Source organism: Triturus cristatus, chromosome 11 (genome assembly GCF_964204655.1).
Source record: "Triturus cristatus chromosome 11, aTriCri1.1, whole genome shotgun sequence".
Taxonomy (NCBI): domain Eukaryota; kingdom Metazoa; phylum Chordata; class Amphibia; order Caudata; family Salamandridae; genus Triturus; species Triturus cristatus.
Genome location: NC_140594.1, coordinates 1037409937 through 1037437402, shown reverse-complemented (window position 1 = coordinate 1037437402; position 27466 = coordinate 1037409937). Strand labels below are relative to the sequence as shown.

Sequence of the window (27466 nt, the reverse complement as noted above, 5' to 3'; positions counted from 1 at the left end):
TGTCCAGCCAAGCCAGGAGTTTCCCTGCCTTGTCACCAACATCATACAATCGGCCCTGCTGCTCCCTACTGAGGGTCTTAGCGGCGTTCGTCACCAGATCCTTATACTCAGCTTGCTTCAAGCAAAGCTCATGCAGTGAGGACTCTGTAACCTCCTCCTCCAGCGCTCCCTCCAGAGCCGCGATCTCCTCCTCAACCTGCAGAACCTCGCCATCTCTCCGCCGCTTGGCAGCTACTACTAGGGAGAGGGCTTCCCCTCGGAGCACGGTCTTAAATGCTTCCCACAGCGACACTGCCGAGTCCACGGATCCCTGATTATCCTTGAAAAAATTATCTACTTTCTTTACCAGCGCGCTGCGCATCTTGGGGTCTCGGAAATACCACGGGTTGATAGGGGCCACCCTTCCGCCTCCCTCCAGACCCAGATCCAGCCGGATCCAAACTGGCGAGTGGTCAGATATACCACGCGCCATGTGCCTCGCCTCGGAGACCAATGAGGCATGCGCAGCCAGAGTGAGTAGGTAATCAATCCTGGAGAGACTACCATGTGCCCCGGAATGGAACGTGTATTGGCTCTGTGTTGGGTGCCGGAGCCTCCAGCAGTCTATCAGGCCAAGCGTGTTTAGGAAGTCTGGGAGCCACCTCTGAGCCCCCCCTGTGTCTCTGGGCGGGTATCTATCCAGCAGGCCAGAGCCAACAGCGTTGAAATCACCTCCCACCACAAGCATACCCCCCGGGAGATCCAGCAGGGCCCTACCCAGATCTGTGAACGTGGAGGCCTGCAGGGCCGGCGGGACATAAACCGAAACTAAAACCAAAGTTCTTCCTTCCCACCGCCCCGCCACCGCCACAAACCTCCCCCTATCATCAACAATGGTGGAGTCCACCTCAAATGGTAGCGAGGCTCTGACTAGGATGCCCACACCCCTGGACCCAGAGGAGAATCCCGAATGTGCTATGAATTTATACCCCTTCCTGTTCAGAGCATAGCACGTATTACCAATAAGGTGCGTCTCCTGCAGCAAGGCTACATCCGGCATTGACCGTTTCAAGAATTGCAAAACAATCCCACGCTTAATGCGATCCCCCAAACCATTAACATTCCAGCTTATAACACTTAAACCCCTACCCCCCATCCTCAAACGTAAAGAGGCCCACCCCACTCCCGAAGAGCCACCATGGAACAGTCCTGGAAAGAATCATCATGCCTTGCAGAAATAAACCCCCCCAACAACAAACCCAAAATCCCAGAAACCCCCCCCACCCTGCACCCCTGCGGCAGCTTACAAAGCCCCCCCAACTTGCAGTGTGCCTGTCGCCCTACAAAAACCCCAAAAATCTACAAAAAGTACCCTAAGGGAGGAAAAGAGCACCCCTCGTCCTCCCGCCGCCCTCCGCATTGACTGCACTCTATTCAAGTCTTCAAATATAGCCAAATCGAATCAGACCGGCTCCGAAAAATCAGCCCTGCCCATCCCGGCCACTGTCCCCATCCTCGGCAATGTCCTCCCCCGTCCGTCGTCGGGGCAGAGCGTCCTGTTATTCATCGGCCATAACAGGAGAGTCAAAGAAAAATGTCCGATCTTCGTGCACCACACGTAGTCTGGCAGGGAAGAGCATGGCATACTTCAGATCCCTCTCCCGAAGCCGCCTCTTCACCCCCAGAAAGCCCTGTCTCTGCCTCTGCACTTGCTGGGTGAAGTCCGGGTAGAAATTCACCGACGCGTTCTGGAAGGGGACCGGGCCCGTCACCCTCGATGCTTGCAGGATAGCGTCCCGATCTCGAAAATTAAAGAGCCGAGCGACGATCGGCCTCGGTGGGGCACCCACCTTGGGCCTCCCACCCGGCACTCTATGGGCCCTTTCAACCGCAAAGAACTTTCCAAGACCCTTGGGCTTCAGATGATTAAGCACCAAGTCCTCGACAAGCAGGTCAACCGAAGCCTCATCCGAGGACTCCGGGACCCCGATGACGCGCACGTTGTTGCGCCTGGCCCGGCTCTCAAAATCCTCCAGCCGGCGGGCGGCGAGATCACTCTCGGTCCTCAGCTTACGAACCTCGATCTGCAGTTCCGTGACATCATCGGTGAGGCCCGTGGTCTTGAGGTCCAGGGTCCTAACCCGTTCATTCGTTTTGCCCAAGTCCGCACGGATCAGGTTAACATCCACCAAGATGGCATCCACCTTATGCGCCAGGGCATCAAACTGTCTCCCCATCGAGGTCTGCATCCCTTCGAGCGCGCCCATGACATCCTGTAGTGAGAGCTCCGGGGCCAAAGGCGAGGCCTCCTTCTGGGTATCCGGCGACTGGCTCGACCCACTCGGTGATCCCTTCTGCAGAGCATAGCGGTCCATACTATTGACTTGGGTATAGGCTCCCCGCCTGGTAGACTTAGGCTTCAGCCGATCCACCTCTGCTTTGCCCGACATGGTTGGTACCAGGCAGGTCGGTTCAGATAAGACGGGTCCCTCTCAATGGAAGGAATCCGGGGTGATCAGTTCTGCAGTGGGCCACCAGAGTAGCCTGCAGAGCGTACATAGGGTAATAAAGCCACCAAGAGCTCTCCAGGGGCAGGGCTGACAAAGGGAGAGAAAGCGAAAGTGAAAGGACGGGGACCTCCGTCCGACAGTTCACACCTCGCCTGGCCGTTGTTGTTCAACTAGAAGTCGGGCATCCTGCCAACTCTAGCTCCTGGCATCCCTCGGAGGTAGGCCGCAAACTTCCGCCAGGCATAAGTCCGGTTCCCGGTGGGCGATCCGACCGCGGATAGCATCAATCGCCTCCCTGACAGGTCATCCACACGATGCCATGCATACCGACAGGATTAGAGACAGGATAGTCGACGGAGGGCGCGAGGGTCTCGGGAGCTCAGAGCTCACGCGGCCATCTTGGTCAAGCGCTAGGCTCCTCCCCCAATTGGGTAGATTTTGATACTGTCTAGTAGGTTAAAGTGTATGTGCTCAAATTCACAACTAACTGCTGCTGGGTCCTGCCCCTGCTGGACCCTTCGCAGTACGTCGTAGATGCCGTGGGGATGTGGGAGGACTCCAATGGACCCTTGTCGGAGCTTGTTGTCCTCTTCTCCGTCCTCTTGAACATCCCCGGCCTTGTCCTAAAAAAGACTGGTTGTGAAAAAATTGTGGTGGAGGGTTGAAGGGCAGCATATTGGGAAGGAAAGGAGGATTCGGATATTGCCAGGGCGCAGGATGCCACCATTGTGTTTGTTGATTACCTCTCCAATTGCGCCTAAAATTGCTCCCTATACCTCTATTACGTGTGGATTCCTGTGTGGTAGAATCAGAATCACTGGACCAGTCATCTGATCCTGAAGAGGAGTAGTTCGAATCATATCTTCTTCCTTTTCTGTTGTACTCTGGTGGTTCATAGTTCTCTTGTGTATATGGATACACTTTTTCAAGAGAAAATTTGGCTAAATCTTTTTAAATTTGTCGATTTTGGTGGTAAGAATCCCATCTTTGAATTCCTTATTCAACTTGTTCGTCTCATCGAGGTTTTTCTTATACACAGTATTGGACAAGGTGGTCTTAATTTGTCCTTCTAATAGTTGTATCTCGATGAGTATGGCATCGGCGATGCGCTTCGCGGTACTGATGATCATGATCAACCAGTCGCGAGTGCAACACCATGCTATTAGTGAACAATCCTTGAGGAAGATTTTATCTTGCAGAAAGAGACGAGGTGTATTGGTGACAATTAAACCTGTCGGTGCACAATTACTGCGAAGATACTCTGTCATGATGGCACCGTGAATGCCAGTACGAGTATGTGATTTTTTTTCAAAATAAGGAGTTTGGACCAGTCATCCCCAGCTCCCCCTGCCGAAGTAGTGATGGTATCTATAATGCTGGGGGTAGTGGTCAATATGAGTCTAGCCATCTCTTCATCAAATGCCAGATCTGTGAATTCAGCCATTATGGAAAATTCCAAAAGCAACACTTAACACAAAAAAAGATAAAGCTAATAAAAAGTAACAAAAATATACACAGCAGAATTCCTGCGTGTAAATCACAACCAGACCCGCAGCCGTAGCTGCGCACAAAACTTTAAAAAAAAAACGATTGGTTAGAGTGTCTAAGGGAAATTTACAGACCGGCACGGACAAATCCCCTATTTACTCAATATATATCAACATAAAATCCGCGCGTCTACTAAAGCCAAACTGAGAACTAGTGACACAAAACCAGCATATTCAAACAAAGGGAGTCCTTAGGAAAAGGACAAAGTCCCATCACTCACCGAGGTGGCATGCTTCATCATCTGGGACCTCCTTTAACCGCACCTAGTGCAGTTAAGGAGCTACAACTCCTTTGCTTATTATAAAAAAGGAGGAGCTCACAGATGTTTTTTGGGTATAAAACGGAGGATAAGATCTCCTAACAGAAGCTGCCTACAGTGTGGTGAAAATAAAGTGCAGTGTGTGTGAACAACAAGTTTAAAATTGACTACCAATAGAAAAATATATTTATTCAGTATCTAAAGGTGTCAAGACATAAAAATCAAAGAAGTAAACGTGTCAACGGAAATTTTTCGAACACGTCAATGAGAAATACGGTCTACATGTTTCAGCCAACTAACATCTAAACAATATGATTGTGGCTTTCATCAGGACCAGATAATGATACTACTGCAAATATTATGAGCGCCCAGAATTTTTGGAGATGATTATAATAGCAGTAAGATAGCTTTGGTGTTTAATGCAGGTCTGGGAGATCTCTCTGTTGTCTTGTCACAGTTTTGACTCATAACGTGGCATATAGGAGTAATGTGCCTGCCACCGAGCAAATTGTTTAAAACTCAGATCACATATTTGTATTTAATGTAGATAGCTAATTGGGCTACAACTTTTGACAAATCATTTTGGTACTTCAGTTCATATGTTGCAATCCATCTAATATAGCACAGTGATCTATTTACTGTCATCTCAGAGCTGCATGCAAACTTTAAGTCATGGTTTAGATCCTTATTGTTTTTTTCTCAATCTGATGTTCTAAGATTACAAAGAAGGTTTCTTTCCGGAAGTAGTAGTCTTATTAGTACAGACTATCCCAAGCACTGTTACAATTATATCCAGACTTCGTTTTTCTGACAACTCACTATTAACATCTAATGTCTACAAGTATGGGCGATATGTTATTCCTACTCCTTATAACACTTATTATATTATTTGACATTCCCAGCACATCGGTTACACACTTGTATGATTCGTTGTGTCTGTGTGTGATGTAAAGCGCTCTGACATCATACAGTGGGATGAGTAGTGCTATTAAATAATTAAATAAAAAAATTGTAGTGGCCATTTAAATCATTATTTGTGTAAATCCACACACATGCATATGGAATTGTCACCATCTCTTACATAGATTGGAAGAACAAAGTTAACCTGCTGCCAATAGTTTCTTTTATGTACTTGTGCAGCGATAACAAGCTGTGTGCCTTTGTTTCATTCCATTGTGGTCTAGTTGTTAGGCTCGAGATGGTTCCCGGCTAGGATGATACTTCAAGGTGAGAAGGGCCGATGGCCCTTTAAATCAGGCCCTTGTTTTGGGCCCAGCCGGATGTTAAAATACCTGCTGATTGCTGCTATGAACGAATGGAAAGCAGACAACCTACGGGCGCTGCTGAATTGTGTTCTGGTGTCAGATAATTACACCAGGACGAATTCGGCATGTGTTCCTGTGTCTGGCGAATCCCAGATCCAACCCAGTAATAGCTGCTGGAATTGGGATCCTATTGGCTCCCCACTACTTTTTAGCACCGCTTGTAGTCTCATATTTCCCCACTGGACGTGTAGTGTACAAGTAACATTCAACATGCTGTCTGTAGGCTAAGCAACCCCAACTGGTGCTGAAGACAAAACACCTTTGATTTTTTTTCAATAATACAACTGTTACCTGAGGGGTTGACTATGATTTACTGTTAACAATAACGGCCGATACTGACGTTTTTAAAGTCCTTCTATGAGCAGTGCTGGATTCGTAGAACAAGGAAACCTTAAACTTCAAGGTAACCGTTTGAGAGCTTAAAGATAAAATTTAGCAAAAAGGTTTTTTAAAAAACACAATAATTGGGAAAATACTTGCAAAATTGCCTGTGGCTACTCGGTGACTGTGTGAACTGCACATCTCTTAAGTTCATGTAAGTGTACTGACCTATGGCTTGGCTTAGTAAACGAATAGGTAGACCTGAAGCTTAAATCAATTGTCACCATAAATTTGTGCGTTGAAAAGTACCAGCCTTGTCCGTATATGAAACACAGAACACTATGCAGTGTATAAAATGCAGAGTTTGAGATGTGTTCTATGCTTTTCGTGTAGTTGGTTATCTGTTTCCACCGCATCTCAATGTCATCACACTGGTCTGTGTGCTCTTACCCTTAGTTTTATGGTCTCAATTGACCCTGAAAAGCTTTTGTCCGCTGGCTACCTTTGTTATGTTAGTGTAACTTATTGAGCGCACGAATACTCGGAAGTGACTTGGCGCTAAAAACTAAAGAAAGCCCAAAAGATCAATAAACTAATTCTGGAATAACCAGGTTTTAAGACTCTTTCCGAATGAAGCTAGTGAACTAGCAGACCTAATATGCATAGGAAGTGTATTCCATAATTTGGCCATGCCATAACCAATGCTTCGGCCCCCCCAGCTAGAGGTGCAAATCCTGGGAACCATCACAAGCCTGGTACCCAATAGAATGTAACTGTCTGCCAGGATAATACCAGTTAAACCTTTTTTTTGGGAAGACCTGTCCCATATTATTCAAGGCCCTATAGGCTAAGCATAGCGTCTTAAACGTGACGCGACGTGAGTTCACTGCTATTTGTCCTTGTCTTTCAAGGGTTCTTTTCTTGGATGTCTCCATAGAAGCAGAGGGGTTTTGTCTACTTTCTACCACACTAGGCATGAATGACCGTGCTGAGAAAAGCATGTCTCTGCCATTAGATTAGTGGCGGTATCATGAAGGTTGCTCTCTGTACATGAATGTACACACAAAGTGTTTTGAAACTCTAAAACATGCTTGGGTGGGAAGAACAGTGACGTGCTTCAAACTAAACAGCTAGGCCTTTAGATGGATGGAAAATGGCCAGTGTGGCTCACGTTGGTTCAACACAGCAAGTCTCATCTTACTGCTCTCCTTTCCTTGTATTTGCCAAGATTCCCTGAAGTGGGAGAGCAGAAAAGTCAAACAAGGGAAGGAGTACAACAGGAGAAGGAAGTGAAATTGTCGAGTTAGGGAGAACAGATGAGTAACATTAAAAAACAAGCATTGGCATAGCCAATAGGTCTCGCTTTTGGGACCTTATAAGTGTTTAGCCATGCAACAGTTGATGTTGTTGCACAAAGGATATTGTGCTGCATAACTAAATACTTATAAGGTCCCAAGAGCGAGACTTATTGGCTATGCCAATGCTTGTTTGTTTTTTTATACCCGTGACACAGTGCCAATCGAAGTGTCACACATTTGGCAGTACAATGTCACTCATAAGAACATTTGAAAGCATGGAAATGCCACACATAGGCAATCTAAAAACTTGGCAACTATGCACCATAGCGGGCAATCCAAATAGATTAGTACAATTATAATATATAGTGAAAACCTGCGCGCTCGTTATTTCTTATTCTAACAAGTACTGCATATACTATTTCAATGCCTTGTTCTACTAACAATGATGCGAACGTCCTTTGGTATTTGTTTAAGGCATATGATGATAGGGCAGCCTTCGTTCCTAGTTATTCTGTCGCCTAGGCATAATTGTAAAACCGAAAACCTCGCAAGCCGTCAACAAGTAAAGAGGACATCAGCTACTGAGACAACGATGAAGCTATATACAATTTAGTCACTAAATCATAGAAGGTGAGCTACAAGTGGCAACTGGTTTTAAAAAGGAGGCCATTGCTGTTCGTCTTCCTCTAACAAAATAATTGTTTGCTATTCAATAGAAAAACTAGTGAAATAGACCGAAATCGGAATATTTGAAAATGGCCGCCATGTTAGTCAATAGTACCTTGCGTCTGCTTTTCGCGAGATTTTAAGCCAAAACACACTGTTACTATAGGGCATCGGTATTGGCAGCCGGTTCAAACTTTACAGATGTGAAAAATATGTTAATGTTGAGGAGAGGCTTAAGAAAGAGGAGGTAAGTGAGAGGAAAAGCATTGCGAAATGTATACAAACAAGCGTTGACAAAACCAGTCGATCTCTCACCTAGAATGATTGGAAAGGCGTGGTTTGCTAGAACTGATAATGACTTGCTTTGTGAAGTGATCATGCTGTATGCTATTGTTTATCTTAGAGGTTGACACAAGGCTGTTGTACTTAACGATTGCGTGGAAGTCACTTTTACATAGCATTGTTGTATTTTAGAACAGTTGTTGCATTTTTTGAAGCTGCCTATGTTGTAAGACATATAAGTAGGTGTGAGATGTAAGGCCAATTTTCTGTTAAGGTGTTTAAAGATGTTAAGGTAAGCACAGCGCTTGCATTCCCTTCGGGTGATAAGCTGCGCTATATAGGTACCGCTTGATTGAAGGTGTGCGTAGTGCATTTATGACAGCATATGCTCCCGAGTGTGGCACTATCATACGATAGAAATGTAACCACTACAGAATTTGGTAAATGCGGTAGGTTTTTGCTGTAGCATAACAATTGTAAATAACATCTTCTACAGAATAAACAAGCACGAAAGTGAAAACTCATTCAGGCACACAAGGCTTAATGAGCCTTGACTGAAAAGCGCTAGGCCACCAAAAGCCTGTGGCAGCACTTTGAAAACCCACACATTAAATTTCTCACAGTGCATGCGCCGGCTCAGCAAGGCCTAAAAAACTAAATTAAAAATACGTATAATTGTCACCCGAAAATAATTGGTGCTCAAAATTCATCAGATACGAGACTGACATGGTTGTGCTATTAAGTAAACAAAAAATGAAACTTGAAAACGTTCCCTCTGCTTAGTTGAAAAATAAAAATAAAAACAATGAAAAACAAAAGCAAATCTTAATGCATTTAGATTCATGAAGAGGTGTGAGTGTGCCTAAGATAGGTAACATAGGGGTAATCGTGGCATTTGTAGCTTAATCCCTCCTGTCTGGACTGTTTGGCCTATATTTAGGAAAATGCATTCTGGGGTCTGGATGCACGGGTGTCCCACAATTTTTATTTATATATACCTTGACACTTCTTTCAAATATACCTGGATTAGTGTACATTCCCACAAGATATGTAACATCGTTTTATCTTCTGCACCACATCTCCAACACTGATTTGAGGTAACTAGGTCAATGTGGTGTAGACTTTGAGTTGCAAGATACCATCTTATCCTAATTTTCTATTCTGATTCTCTTTGTTGGAGATTCCTTAGGTATCTAGGTAAGCAATGTTAGCATTATTCCCCTAATGTAGAATGGGGATTTCCTTTCCCAATTCGGTTTCTCATGGTTCCTGGCAGTCGCCAGTAGGTAGTTATAGTTAGGACCTATTTTCCATAGGAAATCCGCAACATTCTATTCCCAATAACTTTGGCGCCAGTTGACGAATCTTTGCGAAAATTTCAAAACTTTTGTCCAGTTCCAGTCCCCTCCTATCCTGAAAGTCTCGGGGTGATTCGTCAAGCGGGGGCCGAGAAAAAAGGGGGATCCCAAAACGCGTTTTCCCCATGCAATTTTCTATAGGAACCTTTAGTCGCAGCTACAGCCCGAACTGCTGGCCAGAATTACACCAAATTTGGCAAAAAGGTAGCCCTTGGTTCAGAGTCGTGCCTTTTGGTTAAATGGTGTAAATCCGTTCAGTAGTTCCTGAGAAAATCAAAAGTAAAATCACATATATCTATGGGCGCGGTGGATCCGCGCACCCTCCCAATCGCGAGCTCCTTGTTAATTGGTTGTCAACTTGCTGTCAACAATCCAAACCAGGAAGTGTTGGCAGTCATTTTGTGCCTCGGTAGAACCGGGGCACAAGAAATCCAACAACCCCGGAGCACCTCCAGCCTTCAAAAAATTGCTGAGAAGCCCCCTTTGAGTGAAGGTATCACTCCCTTGCATGACCAGATGACCGTCCGTGGCGTTTTGTACTTTTAGGCATTATGCTTACCTTAAATCTTTGACATTGTGTATTTCCGGTTCTACTTGATAGACTTTTGTCGTTTTGGTGTCAAATAGTTTGAAATATTATTCAATTTTTTTTTTTTTCCTTTTGAGTCACCAGAAGGAGTGGTAGCCAGGCCAAAGATCAGGGAGCTCATCAGTATGTAAAGGAAGGGGTATAGAGGCTAGTATCCTAGGTGCTCTAGAGAATAGGGTTGGCCACCAAACAACCCCGCCTATGTGCCTCCAAATGGGGGCTCAATCACAATAAACAATATTCTGAGCACGCAAAGTTCGAAAACAGAGTAATGTCCAATCCAAGGGTCGTATATCAGAGATGTGCTTCCAATGATGGGGTTTACCTTTTTTCGGAACGTGGGTTTTTAGGGCCTCTTTGATTTTTCACAGTTCTTTTGGCTTCATCAGCTCAAGGTTGCTGGCCGTCGCCCGTACCGTGAAATTAATTACAGCACTACCGTTGACCCCTTTCTAGAATGGCAGAGAAGAGGTAAAAACATTGGAGCCAAGTTATTCCTAAATTACTTCTCTGGGATTAGGTGTGGTGCAAACCTTTGCATCCAATACATTGTTTTCCTTTTTAGAGTAGGATTCAATCCTCTAAGTTTTCATTTTTGGAACTGGTGCTTAGGAAGAATCCGTACTAGAAATAAATGCATTCCTGGGGAATCCATATGCATCTATGCCTCCTTGGAACCGGAGACGCAAGAAACTGTGATTTGCTTGACTTAAGGTTCTTTTTCCAATGTACAGAGAAGCAGTGGCTTCGGGTTAATAAGCTGGGTTTCCCTCCCTCCTCTGTCCGGAGGCACTGTTCTGCATTATTTCCATAGTTATTTGTTGTTCGTGAACAGTGGGAAATTGTATTACTGCTGTCTTCTTTTTTAGGTCTCAACTAGCATTGCTGCGCACATGCGTAGCTCGCTCAGCGAGATTTTATGCATACGAGTAGTTTCTGTAAAGGGCTTTAAGCCCCGCCCCTTATTCTCATTGCATCGCGTCGCCGTTCATGTTAAACGGTGCGCCGCCATTGGGAATAAGCTTTCCAGGTTGCCTTTTTTGACCGGCCCACCCGGACTGGCTCGCCTGCATTACGGCTGGCGTGACGAAGTTTCTTATCAGACGCTTTGTCACGCTGCCATGCACGTGCCAGTCCGGCTCTTTGATTGGGCCGGACAAAAAAGCAGACCGGGCGCAGTGTGTTTATTTTTGCATCTCGCTTTCACTTTCGAAAGCGCGATGCAAAAATAAACAGCGGATGCCTGCGTGTCTGGCGAGCGCTTGTTTATTTTCACTGTACAGTTTTGAAATGCCATTATACATTCAAAAGAAAAGCTGAATTAACCCAGTGTGCCCTTTTGCCCCTCTTCAGAAGTACAGACCTCTCGCTGATTGAGGGATGCCCATCCCAACCCGACTGGGTTCTAGAACTTGCATTTCCTCTTGAAGCACTGTGTGATTTGGTGCAGATTCTTCGTGTTTTCAATGCACTCCCTTTAAATTTGGAAATGCTGAGAAGCACTTGAGCCGAAGCTGAAAGACCATTTAAAATGATATGATACTGGCAAGAAGCAAGTTTATGTAACTTTGCATGTTTCGATACTTTCCTCACTGTCTTTGTATTGCAGTCCTCTCCGCCTCGGCCATTCATGAACAATGCTGTTCTGAAAAAAAATCGGCTCTATTGTGCTACCATTGAACGCTTGGTTCTCTTCCTGCTTTGTGTTTTCTCATCTTTTTTTGTACAGCACCCTGAAACCAAGTTAGACGGAGCGTGCGCTTTATAAACAAATAAAATAGCCAGACGTGTTTTTTTGCTCCTGAATGGCATCAGGCCTGCTACATAAAGATATTCTGGTGCTGGAACTCTGTTGGCACATAACAACATACTATCACTTGAGAAAAGAAAGCGCTCTCCAGCATCAGACAAGCACTATACGAACCACTCAAACCAGTGCGGAAGAACACCTCGCTCGTTCCACATTGTCTGCATATTTTCATTAATTGTGCTTCGAATACGAAAATGAATTTCTGTTATTATGCACTGTACAGCTGAAAGCCTCTTGAGTGTTCTGAACACAAGTGAATACATTCTATATAATCATAGGTCTGAATCCGCTATTTCTGCGGGTTGAATCGCGATTTAAATGGCTAGGATGCGCTTCCAGGCACGCCAGCAGGGAGATAACGGCGGGTGCCTTGCCTGCCCGCAGCCTGCCGAGCATCTCTTCTTGTTCTCTCTCTTCTTCATTCGATTTGCAATTGGACTTGCGTTTGTAAAGAATGCTGTGCGAAGCCTCTGTCATCCCACTTCTGGCATCGTATGGAATCTGTGCTCCCCCAAAAAAACATGCATTATAAAACCGTTGCATGTTATTTTCGGCTACTCCGGGAACAAGAAGCAAGAACTGAAATAATTTAATCATCAAAAGAAATTAAAACTTCATCTAGTGCCTCGACATACACAGTGCTTTGTCTGCCCCTGAAGGTGTCTTTAAAACACAGGCTGTAGTGCTGATGTATCTTGAATTGTTTGATGCTTTTCAGCTGACAAGTCTTACAATATTTTTTTTTACCCAAAAATTAAAATGTATGTCTGTTCGAGTGCACATATCAGTTAACCGTTTAATGTGTCCCTATACTGCAACAGAGGCGTTTTGGTTTATTTCTTCAGGAGACAGAAGGGCAAGTGATTTATATACGACAGAGGAACTGTGATATGGAAATATCAGACAACCTTGCGAACAAATTAGGTGTTTTAATTCCAACAGGGAACTTATTGAAAGCACTGGCTTTACTGCGAATTAACTGGATTGAAAAGGTTTACATTCTGAAAATATTAAATCGTACATTAAGCATTGCTTAGGTCTATAGAAGTGGTGGTGGTCACGAGTGTCTAATTCCTACAGTTCTGCTGTTCATACCACTTTCTTCTGCATGTCTCTTCCTCTATTAGTCACTTGCACCTTTTTTCCATAAACATTCCATATATTCAACATCTGCATTTATCACACATCAGCCCCTTCCTCTTCAGAACATCTTTTCACTCTGCTTTTGGTGCTGTCCATATTTCGAGAGCTGTGGATCTCCTTCACACACACTGGCCCAATTAAAATTGGTACACATGTGACTGTCACTCTGTGCGCTCTGCAGAGAGGCCAAGGACTGGATGTGTATGTAACCTGACCACCTCTATGACCCACCTACAGGCACTGTGGAACACTCGCACTGCCTTCAGCCTCAGCTCTGGAGATCTCAAACGTGTACACTCAAACACCTAGCCACAACCTGGAGATGACACACTCCATAGTATGCACTACACAGGACTCCTATAATCTTTGAAAAAAACTGCCAGAAGAAACAGCATCTGTAAACAAGCATTAAAAATGCAATAGGTCTCGCCTTTTATTAAGTTCAAGACATTTGCTTTGCTATACAATGCCATTAGCAAAGCAAATGGCTTTAACTTAATCAAAGGCGAGACCTATTGCATTTTCGATGCTTGTTTCCAATACTTTGAGGCACTGGCTCCTATCCAGAATGTTAAGTCAAAGAAAAAGGCTCCTTCACTTTCCCTCTGTTACCATTACAATATCAGCCTCCTTTCTCGCCATTTACTTTCAGCCTTGTACACCTAAATATGAAGATTTTTCTTTTTTTCTTTTTTTTTTACTGCAAGAGGAACTCTGCATGACTGTAATTGTGACTTATCTAATTTAACATGGGGGTACAATTTTAACTAGGAGGGTTTTGTGGTTGTGGGTTGGTATATTTTATTTCATACTTACCTGAAACAGTTAATAGTTTACATTTGCTACCAGCTACATTACAAGTTGCTTCAATTACTTCAATTAAACACAGCAGCTTCTTCATTCAAGGGCAACCACATCGATTGTATGTTGGATCTTTTTACTGTGTTAACAAAATCACGCAGTGGGCATTATGGTCATAATTTTGAAAGCGCATATTCAGCTATTGAACGTCTTGCACTGTTGTATGTTTGTGTTCATTCAAACGATGACCACATTAAATCAAGTGTTCTGTCTTTTCAGCTCCATACGAGTGAAATCAATGATGGCTATGACTGGGGTCGGTTGAACCTGCAGTCTGTGACCGAACAAAGCTCGCTGGATGATTTTCTTGCAACTGCAGAGCTGGCAGGAACAGAATTTGTTGCTGGTAAAAAAAAAGTTTCTACTTAAATGCGAACTAAGGAAAAACAAGACCAGCAATGTCAGACCCTTCATGTGAAGATACTAAGCAAGTGTTTTTAATGTTTGAGGCTTTTTCTACTGAGCAGATAAAGACCTTTTAAAAAGAGTGTTTTAAGTTGTTTCTTTGGCTAATGCCAAGACTAATTAACACTGTTGTTGCCTTTCATATAAAATTCATGGTTTTGTACTTGTATCTCGCTTGTGGTAGACACCTTCATGCTCAATATAAATATAAATTAACAGCATGTTAGGGCCATCTTATTCTACCGCCGCAGTATTCAAGATCGTGCATGGTTTTGACTTGGCCTTACCTACCTCACCACAAAATTGCAGGTCAAACCCTGCATTTCTTTACCTCGTTGCATGGTCAACTCGTTCTCTCCAGAGAGGCTATTTCCTGCATGAGTTACACTTGAGTCCAGCGTGCCTTACTGATTTATTCCAAGCTTACCTATATATAGGCCTATTTCATGAGTTGTTCACCTAAAGTTTATTGGCTCGTATATTTATTTTAGGTGTTTATTTCAAGTGCAGATCTGGGTGTTTGGATACATTGGAGTGCTGTACAGAGGAATTGGGTGGATTTAAAATACATATATTAGTTGCGAGCAGCTAGGCAAGAATTCTTGGCTCGAGGTGTTTCCACCCTTGTGAGTTTGGAGCTCCAATCTTACAAGGGCTAAGTTTCTAATGCTGCTGAATATTCTGGGATTAACTATTTTCTTTCCCAGGCATGTTTATGGTTTCATCATCACCGTCGTGTAGGTGCAGCCATGCAGGGGGACTTAGTTTTTTTACCAGGATGGTGGTTGAATTTTCCCTGCCACATGAAGGGTGGTTTCATTGGTGCCAGGTGTGAGCTTGGAATATACAAGACATTTCTAGGGCCCCCCTGAAATAGGACTAGAACTTGCAATGTTTATAATAGCTATATTCCGGAAGGCATAACTTTAGCACGCACAGAGGGAAATATTGGTACCATGTTGCCGTATTTTTTGAGGACGGGAAACAAAATATCGAGGTGTCTTATTCACGCAAATCACTAATTTCAGGATTCTTAGATGTGTATCTGTATCAATTGCTGAATTTAGAAGCGCATGGGCTTTGGTTCCAAACAGAGAAGGCAGGTGCACATTGTGAGATTTTTAAGTTTGAATGTGGTTAATCTGCATCTGTCCTACCCTGATAGAGGAATGTAAGTTTTCTGCACCACCTGCATCCCTATTGCGCATGAGATTTGAGTTACTGTGGATGCGGTTTCTATTTTGTTTGTGCACATATATGAAGATTGTGTATTTGTGATTGCAATTGGTGACTGTTATATAATTGATTTCCTTTCTTGTGGATTCAAAACTTGGTATGCTAGGGGTGAACTCTTTTTTAAATTTTTTTATCCGATTTCTGTTTTACAATTTACGTACTGTTCTTTTTAGGCATGAATTTTTTTTATTAACTATTCAATAAATTATTACATTACTTCATACCAGGCTGTCTTTGGTTTCTTGGCAGTGTGTGATTTGATGGACAATTTAAGTGATACATACAGTATCAGCTTAAGGGTGCATGCTGCCATTACAGATGGGCGAATCTAAAACGAAGCTTTCTCCTCTAATGCTAAATTGAAACTTTCATTCCCTCCTACTTTTTAATACAGCCCCTCCTTACTTTAGAAATTATTGCAGGCCCCTTACCATGCAAGTAGCTTTTTATGTATCAAGCTTCTTTGATGGAACGCCTAATTTGCTCATCAGCAACTACTAGATTACATTTCCTGGTGTCTTTTCTTAATAGACATGTCTCTTATTTTCTGCTGTCCAATTCTGTCTAGAACAAGACCATTTTGGGGCCCTTGTATAAAATCAATCCGCCAGGGGTTTGTAAAGCGCACTACTCACCCGTTAGGTTCTCAAGGCACTGGGGGGTGCAACTCCGTTGGGGTCATTTGAAGAGCCAGGTCTTTGCTGAATTGGTGCAGTGTCGGGCATTGTCGGAGGTGAAGGGGGAGATGGTTCCAGGTCTTGGCTGCGAGGTAGGAGAACAATCTTCCACCCGCTCTGTTCCTGTAGAAGCGTGGGACGGTGGCTAAGGCGAAGTCGGCTGAGCTGAGATTTCTCGCGGGGGGTGGGGGGGTATGGAAGGAGAGGCAGTTGAGGTATTGGGGTCCGATGTTGCGGAATGCCTTGTAGGCGTGCGTAAGCAGCTTAAAGGTTATTGTTGGGATGTTGGGTGATGTGGTTGTGCCATGGGATATCGAGTATTAGTCTGGCTATGGCGTTCTGGATGGTCTTGAGTTTGCGGAGAAGTTTTTTTGTCGATTTCTGGCGTAGAGGGCATTGCCGTAGTCTAGTCTGCTGGTGATGAGGGCGTGAGTGACCGTTTTCCTGGAATCAGAGTATCCATTTGAATGTTTTGCGTAGAATGCGGCGGTGGGTGTTGAAGTATACAGTGGAGACGGCGTTGATCTGGCGATTCATAGTGAGCGATGAGTCCAGTATGATACCGAGGTTACGTGCATGGTCTGTCAGGGTCGGTGGGCTTCCGAGGGCAGGGGGGCAACAAGTTGTCATCCCATGCATAGGGGGTGGAGCCAAGGAAGAGGACCTCTGTTTTCTCTGATTTGAGTTTCAGGCAGCTGTTCTTCATCCAGGTTGTGATGGCTGTCATCCCTCCTTGGAAGTTGTGCCTGGTGACGTTGAATTTCTTGGTGAGGGAGATAATCAGTTGGGTGTTATCGGCGTAAGAGACTTATGTTGAGCCTATGGTTTCTGACGATGGTTGCGAGGAGGGCCATCTAGACGTTAAAGAGGGTGGGGGCTGAGGGAGGGTCCTTGGGGTACTCCGTATCTGGACTCTGACGGTTCTGGGAGGAAGGACGAGAGTCGTAGTCTGTGTTCTGCCAATGTGGAATGAGCGTATCTTGTCTATGGCCTTTGCTTAGATGCCGGGGTCGTGGAGTCTGGTGGTTAGTGTGCTTTGTGAGACGGTGCAGAAGCTTGCTGATAGGTCCAGGAGGATGAAGGATGCCTTTTGCTTGACATCCTTCCATTTAACAAACCCTTGAGATGATGTAGGCCCTTAACCTTCATGTAAATTGTAATCCCAGAACTATTTTGTGTTCTTCCCTTTCTCTCAAGCTACAGCTATACAGTTAGCAATGTTAATTGAGTGGTGATAATATCTAAAGTTAATTATATTTATCCAGTATATTAATAAATGATTCTGAAATATTTTGCTTTACATGTTTATGAATTAAAATTATAATTTATTTTGTTTGGCACCAATGGAGGCTCTGTGGAGAGGGTGGCAGGAGGTAGTTCTCCATCGATGACAGAGTTGAAGCATAACCCTCCTAGTCTCTTGCTGGCTGCTGACACTGTATGGTGTGTTGCCTAAGATAGAGTTTCGGGGGAAGGGTAATTGGTAGGGGGGGGGCTCTCGCTGACCTTGACTCAGTTATAGAATTGGTTTTCCACCTTCTGGGTGCGGTCTGTTAAATTGAGAAATGAAGCTGTAGCATCAACCATACTAGAGATAGTAACAATATGTTTACTATCAGCAATTATTGTTTTTCGTGGCTTTAGCTTTCCAGCTATATTACAGCTTACGCACAGTGTACAGAGCTGCCATTTTGTTTTCACAAATACATTTTAAGAGTGATTTTTGCAGGGCTAACTAACACATGAAAGTTATCTGTATTAACTCAGACTCCAGCAAGAATTCCACTAACCTTGCAGGATCAACTTCAGGATCCTGGCACCCAGTTTTACCATGGCCAACACTAATCTCTTCCCAAGTGTGGAAAGAAAATACACCTGGTCTTGGTGCACTCAAGTTTCCCAGGTCCTATGTGAGTGGCTCGGCTAGTCCAGGATTTTTCTTAACGTTCTGGGACTTTATTGTCCTTTTCATCTCATTTGAAAAAATATAAATTCTGGACTGGATGAGCTACTCCTGCATGAATCTGGAGAACTTGATGGCTCTGCTAAGCTCATCTTTGGCTGTTCAGATGTATTTTTCAGTCTAATGCTTTGCTATTTCCTTTAGGATGTCCTCCTCCCTCTCTTCCCCCCACCCTCCACAGTTTTTGCACTCGGTAGACCTGTTGAACATTCGGAATTATTATAAACCTGATTTCTCTGGACTTTTCTCTCCTGTCTAGTCATCCGTGTCTCTGTCCTACCACATCTTAATTTTCAACACTATTATTCAGCTCCATTATCATCTTAACCTTTTTGCATCGGTACACCTTATCCAATGAAGTTTACGTAATTTACGTGTATCAAAACTAAATCCACAAGTTCCATGGTATTGTGATCGAAACGTCTGTAAATTACAACAGAGCCATCTGAACAAAATTGCTGCGTTTGCCGACCCATACATTTTTACTGACTTGTAAACCTGTTAGGATTTGTTTCTTTTTTTATTTATGTATTTTTTCTAAAAAAAAAAAACTTTTTTTTTTTTAGGGCTGTGCTTGAAATGATGGAACACTTTTTACTAATCATGTCCTTAGTTTCTTCTCTTTTTGACTGTTGCAATGCTGTTTTTTGCCACCTCTGTTCGCTTCCAAACATGCACTCATGAATTCTTATTCAGGGATTTCTGCTGATCAAAAATGTCAAGAAGTGATGCACTGTTTTGACAGTTTGCAAAAACTTGTCAGTGGCTTGTAAAATAAGCAATGTTTTAGCTAATGAACAAAGTGGAGTAACTTGAACGATAACGTTGTTTCCTCCGATCCCAGTGATTGGACCATCAGTCTACAGTGAGCCATGGGCGTGTTGTGTATGTGGACTTCAGTGCTCTTAATTTTGCCCATCTACTGTGTCCTTTAGAATTAATAGTCCAGTAATATCCCACCAGTATTGATTAGAGTCTTGTTTTTTTATGTTTTGTGCAGAGAAACTTAATATAAAGTTTGTTCCGGCTGAGGCACAGACAGGTCTTCTGAGCGCTGAAGAAACAAACAGAATCAATAAACTCCATGAAGAAAATAAACAATATTTGAGTATACCAAGGAGGTGAGTACAATGTTCAGTTGCATATATAAGACTTATGTAAAGTAGGGCATTTTTAGAGAGCACTTCTGAGTATTATAGATTCCTATTTTTATACTCCACACCCAGTTATCTTCGGACCTTATTTTCCATTAAAAAGAACCAACAGTGAGAATCTGGTCAGTAGCCTGGCTAGCTCAGCCATAGACGTGCATGGCAGAGGGTAAATTGGGAGGTTGTTGACTTTATGAAGAGTCTAATCGGGGATTTTGTGGGTTGGCATGACCGGTCAGGTGCTCACTGGGCTTCAGTGTAGTAGACCATCCTGAGTGTAGCAGCTTATATTCCTCAAATGATGAGTTGGCTGATGTTGCAGGAAGAGTAGGCGTAATCTTCCTGTCTAGGTGGGACCCATATCCTGCGACCTCGTGGCAGAGGGAACTATTGCCTGCTTTAAGGTTGACCCGGGCAAACTTTGTGAAAATGGGTCTGTGTAATGCGGTAATATTGTGACTCCGAAGCAGAGGTCACAGCCTCACACCGCCTCTACTATGTCTAGGCATCTGAATGTTAATCTCCCAAGAAAACAACGTACTTAAAATAATTAATTAAAAGTGAAGAAAGTAACATTTGTTAATGGAAGTGTAAAGAAACAAATGGCTGTTCTTAAAAGCCGGCCCTTGACTTGGCTTCTGATAAATTACAGAAGAGCATACAATAACCTTTTCCATAGAACTTCTTTTAAAGAAATCCTAGTAGATTAAATACATGGGTAGAGATGGTGCAGACTAATTACAAATTAAGCTATCCATTAAAGCGCATTACAAGACTTGGTAAAAAAATCACAATAATCAACAAGGTAATGGGTGATTTGTAATGAGTGTTGTTGATTCACCACACTATCCCCTCCAATAGCTGTAAGACGAAAAGTACAATAAAGGTTTTTATAAAATGATCAAAAATTACCTTAAGAATAGATCAATGTGGTAAATGAGATTGTGAACAATCTGATGACCTTCAGAGCTTTGCAATTCTTGACTGTAGAATTAGAGGTTTAACTATTAACATCTAACAATATAAGATAAAGACTTAACTTCCAGAGTCCTCCACAGCTGAGGCCTCCGACCCCAAACTCCCATCTATCCTTGTACGCCTAGGGTTATTGTAGGAGAAAACTCTAATCTATTCGACATTAAACCTGTACAGTGGACACTAAAAAGGAAACCACTGTATGAACCCACCCCTCCTCCCGTCCCCTCTAAAAGTAGAAAACTTGAAAAATCACCATAGTCATGAAAATAAAACCATTTAAGTCAAAAGTTGCTCCAAGAGACTACTATAGCCCAGCATGCTTTTGATCACAGTATGGGCAGTCTGGTTGTAGAAAAACAGCCTTTCCATCGCCCTTCACTGAAAATCAGTGATTGTATCCGCTCTTCAGTCAACAAACATTCCTAGCAATTCCTACAGAAATAAAGCAGTGATTAATTGTAGCTGCAAGGATCCCCCAACGCCATGTACTTAGCTCCAGCTGATCTAGTAAGGACCTTTACCTAGATAGTGGTTTTACTTTTTTAAACTTTAAATGTTTTTTGGGCATTTATTTTCTTACACGTTTACTATATTTTTGCACCATTTTCGGGTAGGGAGTCTGCTTTTTGAAAAGAAAAGCTCATTTTACTAAAATAATACCAGAATTTATTTTGAAACCACACTTTACCCTCCAATGGCAGTAAGGAAAAATGTACAGTAAAGAAGGCTTTTGTATAGTGATCAAAAGTAACCTTGAAGGAAAATAGATTACAGTGGTTGAAACCAGTTCTTTAAAGATGTCTAGGCCTGATGTTTTATGCCTGAAGTATATGTTACTTTGCGCTGTGCAGGTGCATGTGCCGGTATTGAGCAACTGACTGAGAGTTTGTGTGTTTTCACAGGTACACAGTGCTTATGGAGAGGGTGGTGCCTTACAGTTGGATTATGTAGCATGTACAGTTGTTTTATTTTGCAACAGTTTATGAACAAAGACCGTTTATGAACAAAGACGTCTGTGAAAATGTATGTTTGGAGCAGAGAGATGGAAATGCGCTTGGTGCTGCTGTTGTAGTAGTGTGCAAGCTTTCAGTGATGTATTTATTTTTTGATGCATCAATTCCTTCTGACCCCACCATGTGGGTAAAGCTTAAAGAACAATGTATATGTTAATCTGTCTGCGTCCAACAAAACTAAAAACAAGTACTGAGATTGTTTATTCTTTTGTATGGTAATCTAGGCCTTTCTGGGATGAGAATACCAGTCCAGAGTCCCTGCAGCAAGCAGAGAGAGACAGCTTCCTGAAGTGGAGACGACAGCTTGCCATGTAAGTCTGGAAAGTAGATGGCACCAGCATTGAAGCATTATCCAAACTGAGAGCTTCACAATGTCCAAATTTGAGGGAGCAGTTCGGAGCAGTTCATAAAGGTGTAAAATATTGCAGACCACATTATACAATTCTTGTTGAATATTATTTAACATTATTATAAAATGCAAATACTAGATTCCTCTAAGCAATTCAAGTGATGCACCTCCTCCCAAATGACAATGGGGGTTACCTGGTACAAAATAATTAGTTCAAAACTAATGAAATTGTCATTACTATCCGTTTTGTCCATTTGATACCAGTCCTTCACGGGTCACGCTATATGTGATCTGAAATCCATGTTCACTTTGTGTTTGTCAAGGGGTCATTTGATTAACTCATTCTTGACACTGCACTTTCACTACTATGTGGCATAGCTAAGTTTTATGTTGTTTTGGCTTTCATTGGTCTCTACATTGCACTGTATAGCGATAGTATGACAAACATTGATCTGTCATGTAAAGGTCTGACAGGATGGCATCTATTTTGGCATGCACAATTCGGGTGCAGCAATCTATTTTTAAAAGAAAAGCTTGACAACAAATGACCACCAAAAGTGGTCCTCTATTTACATCTTTTCAATGTATTCCTTTCCATCCTGATGCCCTGTTTGCTCAGCATGTCATTGATTATCAAATCTAACCATCAGCACATGGCAATATTTACAGTTTCAGTGTTTATTTTGAGTACCACTCCATAAAACAGCATGGATAAGAAAATGCACATCAACAAATATTACACAACCTATCACAATAACATAAAGAGTAATTTACATTATTCAAAGAAAGGCACTTAAGATTACAACGTAATATACAATTCTGGCAACATTCAAACAATTCACCCTGCTATGGATAATTGAAAATTGGGACTTAGCTACTGAACACAAGCATGACACAGTCGAAGTGTCTAGATCAAGAATTGAGTGTCTTTTCAAATTAAACTGAAATCGTATCCTAATTTGTCAAATGGCATGCCCATTCAGCCATTGCTTGATTGAGCACAATAAAGTGCCACGTGCATAGTGGATAATTTTTTTAAGTATGGTACTTGGCCCAAGTGCCCCGCCCCCTTTTTTTACCCCAGGTGATGCATTTTATTGTGCCTTGGTTTATTACCCTGGGCAGTATTTGTGATGACTTCAATCGGAAATCTAGAGCTCTTGACAGCTACGTTTGTCTGCCCTATGTTAGTTCAAGTAACTGTGATTGCAAGCTGGGTGGTGCTTTTGCACAACAAGGGGTCCGTCTGGATTGTACAAGTGTTCTACAGCCAGAACAATATGATTAAGCAACCTTCATTTGTTGCTGCAAAGGAGTTAAAAGAATAGAAGCAACGCTTAATTTTGCATGTCGTTACGTATCCTATGCTTACCCAGATGGTTGTAGATGGTCCATTCTATCCTTTCATACTATCAACCAAAAAAGGAATGCCTACCTTAAATTTCTAGAAAAGGATTGAAACACTTATTGAGAAGTCCAAGAAAAAAATTCCTTGGCCTGGAGGTTGAATTTTCAAAATTGCACAGTGCCATGATCTACTATTGCATTGCGCTTGTGTGACACCCGCTCTCAGTAGCTGGTTCCCAGTTAGCTAGATACTGTACATATTCACGATCGAGAGATACTTCCAAAGATATATTAAGACTGATTTGCACGTTTCAGCCATTACATTTTACCAGCCCCATCTCTTAGATTCGCTCCACTGGTGTGCAGTAGATCTTAGAAAAGGAGACGTTTATCAGTTATAAATGTGTCTATTCCCTATATCCCTGTTTCCAAATGGGTTAACCATGTTGCAAAACCCATGCAGATTTTCCCCTTTTTTAGTTGTAGAACATAGTTGGGCCGTCTACCACCATTGCCCCTGCTAATATAGATGCATGACTTAAGCACCTACCCACAGCTATCGAATGGAGCCACAATGCCTTGCTTTTTGCAGCGCACCCTGTCCAATCCATAGTAGACTGGATACAAATTGCTAAAAAGTTGAAAAAATGATTTATTGCAGCTCTGTAAAGAATTAGCAAATGCACAAAAATAAATTATTTTCCCCCCAATCTGCTCTTGAGTGCAAACTTTCCCAAACTGGGCCACATGCGTCTCTTTAAAAGCAGAGAATGACACATGGAGAAGGCTAGCGAAGTCTGAAAAGGATAGTAGCAGAAGGGCTCTAAATGATGACTGTTAGACTCCACGGTTTCCACCGTCCTAGATAGGATGAGTGTGATAGACCTATCCAATGACCTGCGCTCACCCTTGGATAGCTTGGCACTGAGCAGTTGGGCTTATCCTCAGGGCCCAAGTGTAACGTATTGGTACAACACCAACCTGGTAACGCACTTCGGACATGACAAAAAGACTCCACACCGTATGTCTAAAACACTGGTCTTTGTATTATGCACATTTTGAAATTGTACTCTATGTATACATTGAATATACACTTTACAGTTCTATGTAATTGCCAACGTTCCCATTAGGAGCAGAATAGCATGAACATACATGCTTTATTCCGGGGTATTAATCATTCATGACATGCCTCAATATCGCATACCCCAACAGTTGCAGTGTTCAAGAAATCACAAGTCTTTGACTACTCTTCGAGACTCAGCCCCACAGTCACTCAACTACATCAGCCAAATATACAAGTTGCCCCTGTTGGCACCACGTTGTTTAGACTGTCGGAGCTATGTAAAGTAGACAGAAACAGATACTTAGTTTCGTCAATCTGGATTAGACCTCGAGGCACCTGGCGGCATCTGCACGAGGGCGGGATCGCCATACTCCCACAAGCAAAAAGTTGTGACCCAGGAAGCTGTTGCGCATCCAAGTCTGGAGAAATGTTTCCCCTCATGTGGAGGTGCAAGCTGTCGTAGTTCCCGGCAGCCAGATGTAGGTACCCACAAGTCACACGAAACTCCTTGAGGCCCTCGTCATGATGTTCTCCAGTATTGGGGTGTCTTTCATAGATTCACATGCTTGAATATTCCCCGTCGTCGGAGTGGGAGTCCCACGGTAAATAATATAGCAATATATACAGCCATAATATATATATATATACATAAGTAATCATATAAAACAGAGATATAAGTAAGTAATAACATCAAGAATGTCCCTATATGAAATTTCCATAGAGATACATGGAAAGAGAAAAAAGACATTCGTAGTCTATCTCTGTCATTATGTTAGTCCGAACTCCGGCCAATCAGGCGCCAGCTCCTCTCTAGAACCTTCTCCTCAGAGCTCCTCACCTCAGATTTTCTACCGCACGTCGTGTGAAAGGGAGTCTCCCTGAGCTCTGCTCAGTTTTTTCTCTTCAGGATGACTTCAAGTAAGAAGTCTTTGTTTAGACCTTGTTCTTTTGTGGAAAGCTACGTTATTCTCAGAAGATCCACACAGTAAGTGTATTTACTGTCTTTACCCTACCATGAAGTGGGTGAATATAAAGTCTGTAGAATTTTTTCTACAAAAACTCTGAAAGACAGGGAAGGCCGTCTCTTGTTGTGGCTCCAGAGACTTAAGGATAAATATGAAGTAATTTTCTGAGGTAGAAAACTTTACTTCTGGCCGTTCCCACACAGCCTCAAAACGCAGTAGTGTACAGGAGTTACCTACTCCTTCCTTAAAAGAAGAAAATGTCTCTGACTATGACATCTGCCACTTCTTCTTCTTTGAATACTGCTGTGTCGCCCACGAGACATAGTTCTCAGGCTAGTGAGGTTTTCAACTTTCCAGTTTTTTCAAAGATGGCTGCTCCGTCTACGATGGCTCCGTCTACGATGGCTCCGTCTACGATGGCTCCGTCTACGATGGCTCCGTCTACGATGGCTCCGTCTACGAGGGCTCCGTCTACGAGGGCTCCGTCTACGAGGGCTCCGTCGACGAGGGCTCCGTCGACGATGGCTCCGTCGACGATGGCTCCGTCGACGATGGCTCCGTCGACGATGGCTCCGTCGACGGTGGCTCCGTCTACGGTGGCTCCGTCTACGGTGGCTCCGTCTACGGTGATTCCGTCTACGGTGATTCCGTCGACGATGGCTCCGTCGACGATGGCTCCGTCGACGATGGCTCCGTCGACGGTGGCTCCGTCGACGGTGGCTCCGTCGACGGTGGCTCCGTCGACGGTGATTCCGTCTACGGTGATTCCGTCTACGGTGATTCCGTCTACGGTGGTTCCGTCTACGGTGGTTCCGTCTACGGTGGTTCCGTCTACGGTGGTTCCGTCTACGGTGGTTCCGTCGACGGTGGTTCCGTCGACGGTGGTTCCGTCGACGGTGGTTCTGTCGACGGTGGTTCTGTCGACTATGGTTCCATCGGCAATGAATCTTTCGATGGTGGTTTCCGTCGACGATGGTTCCGTAGACGATTCCGTCTACAAAGATCTCTTCAATAGCCTTCTATGCCTCAGAGCCCGTTGACTGCAGTCTCATCGGTAAAAATAAGGGTTTAAAAAAGACGACTTCTGCACAGAGGTCATTAAAAATCCAAATCTCTTCGACATATACAGCGACTACTTCGTCCTTTGCTGCTGTTCCTTTATTACCATTACCACCGAGTACTTGACAAAGGTCGGGTGAAGTTATATCGGTGGAGGATTCCCGCCTTCCTTAACCATTGTTTTACCACTGACTCAGATCAAGATTCAGAAGAAGGTTTAGCTGAATCGGTTGTGACAACTATAATCGGCGGTTTTTCCTTTATCACCACAAGTGTCTGTGGTTCCGCTTACTCCAGTGGTGCCAACAACTATATCGGAACCGGTACCGGCTCCAATACTTTCTGTGGTAATACCTACAGTACCGCTGAGACATTCTTCAACTCGGACAGTACCTCCTCATGATACTGAAGAAGAAGAAATTCCTCAGGACAGGGAGGATGGTGAGATTCTCGATGATGGTGGCGATGCTGATGATGATGATGATGGTATGGCGGAGTGGGATAACTATCATGCCCAAACACCATCTCCCTCTCCGGTGCTACCTGGTGACTCACCACCTGTTGATATGCAAGTTCCACCAGTTAAGGGATAGGACAGCACTAACGTTCAAATTAACGAAGGATTATTTCCTGTACGATTTCAAAGATCAGCCTGTTAAACAAACACATACAATCCCTATAATCGAATTTATTGGGGAGGAAGGCAAAAAGATTATGGAGGCCTCATAGTCTTCCAGCACGGGTGCCTAGATTGGAGAAAAAGGTACAAATCACCATTAGGAGCACCAGCGTGCCTCACTGGTCAAGCGAAGCCAGATTCTGTAGTCACACAGGCAGAGCAACGCCGGGCTAGAAACCCTGCATCTACGATCACTGCACCACCTGATCGTGGTGGACGTCGTTTGGATGCCATAGGGTGAAAATTCTCTTCGATGGCTTCCACCATGGTGAGAGCGGCTAATGCTTTGGCCATCCTGGGTCGTTAGGACCGTCAAGTATGGGCGGATATGTCAACACTAGTTGAGCAACTGCCGGAACCGTCAAAGACCATGGCATATGACGAAGAAGAGGTTTTATTCGGAGATCAGGTGGATGAAGCTCTCCAATCGATAAAGAAAGATACAGATACTGCTCGCTCTCTGGGCACATTGCAATTTTGATAACAACCCTTTCGGGGTGCACGCGGACGCGGCACCTCTATTTTCGAAGAGGAATCAATCAATATCGACCTTATAACCAGGGTTCAAACCGATATTCCTCTAACCAACAGCAAACTTCTCGACAGCAGTCTTCCAAGACTTACAGAGGAAA

At 43.5% G+C, this 27466-nt stretch overlaps 1 protein-coding gene across 1 annotated transcript in view; it reads left to right on the top strand.

The window, feature by feature from the left end:
* Positions 1–27466, top strand: part of LSG1 (large 60S subunit nuclear export GTPase 1) — a 132988-nt gene that overhangs the window by 11497 nt on the left and 94025 nt on the right. Inside the window, exons 2-4 of the mRNA XM_085635260.1 lie at positions 14169–14295; positions 19231–19351; positions 21597–21683. Coding sequence (XP_085491386.1) covers positions 14169–14295; positions 19231–19351; positions 21597–21683 — 335 coding nt within the window. The remainder of the gene's footprint in view (positions 1–14168; positions 14296–19230; positions 19352–21596; positions 21684–27466) is intronic.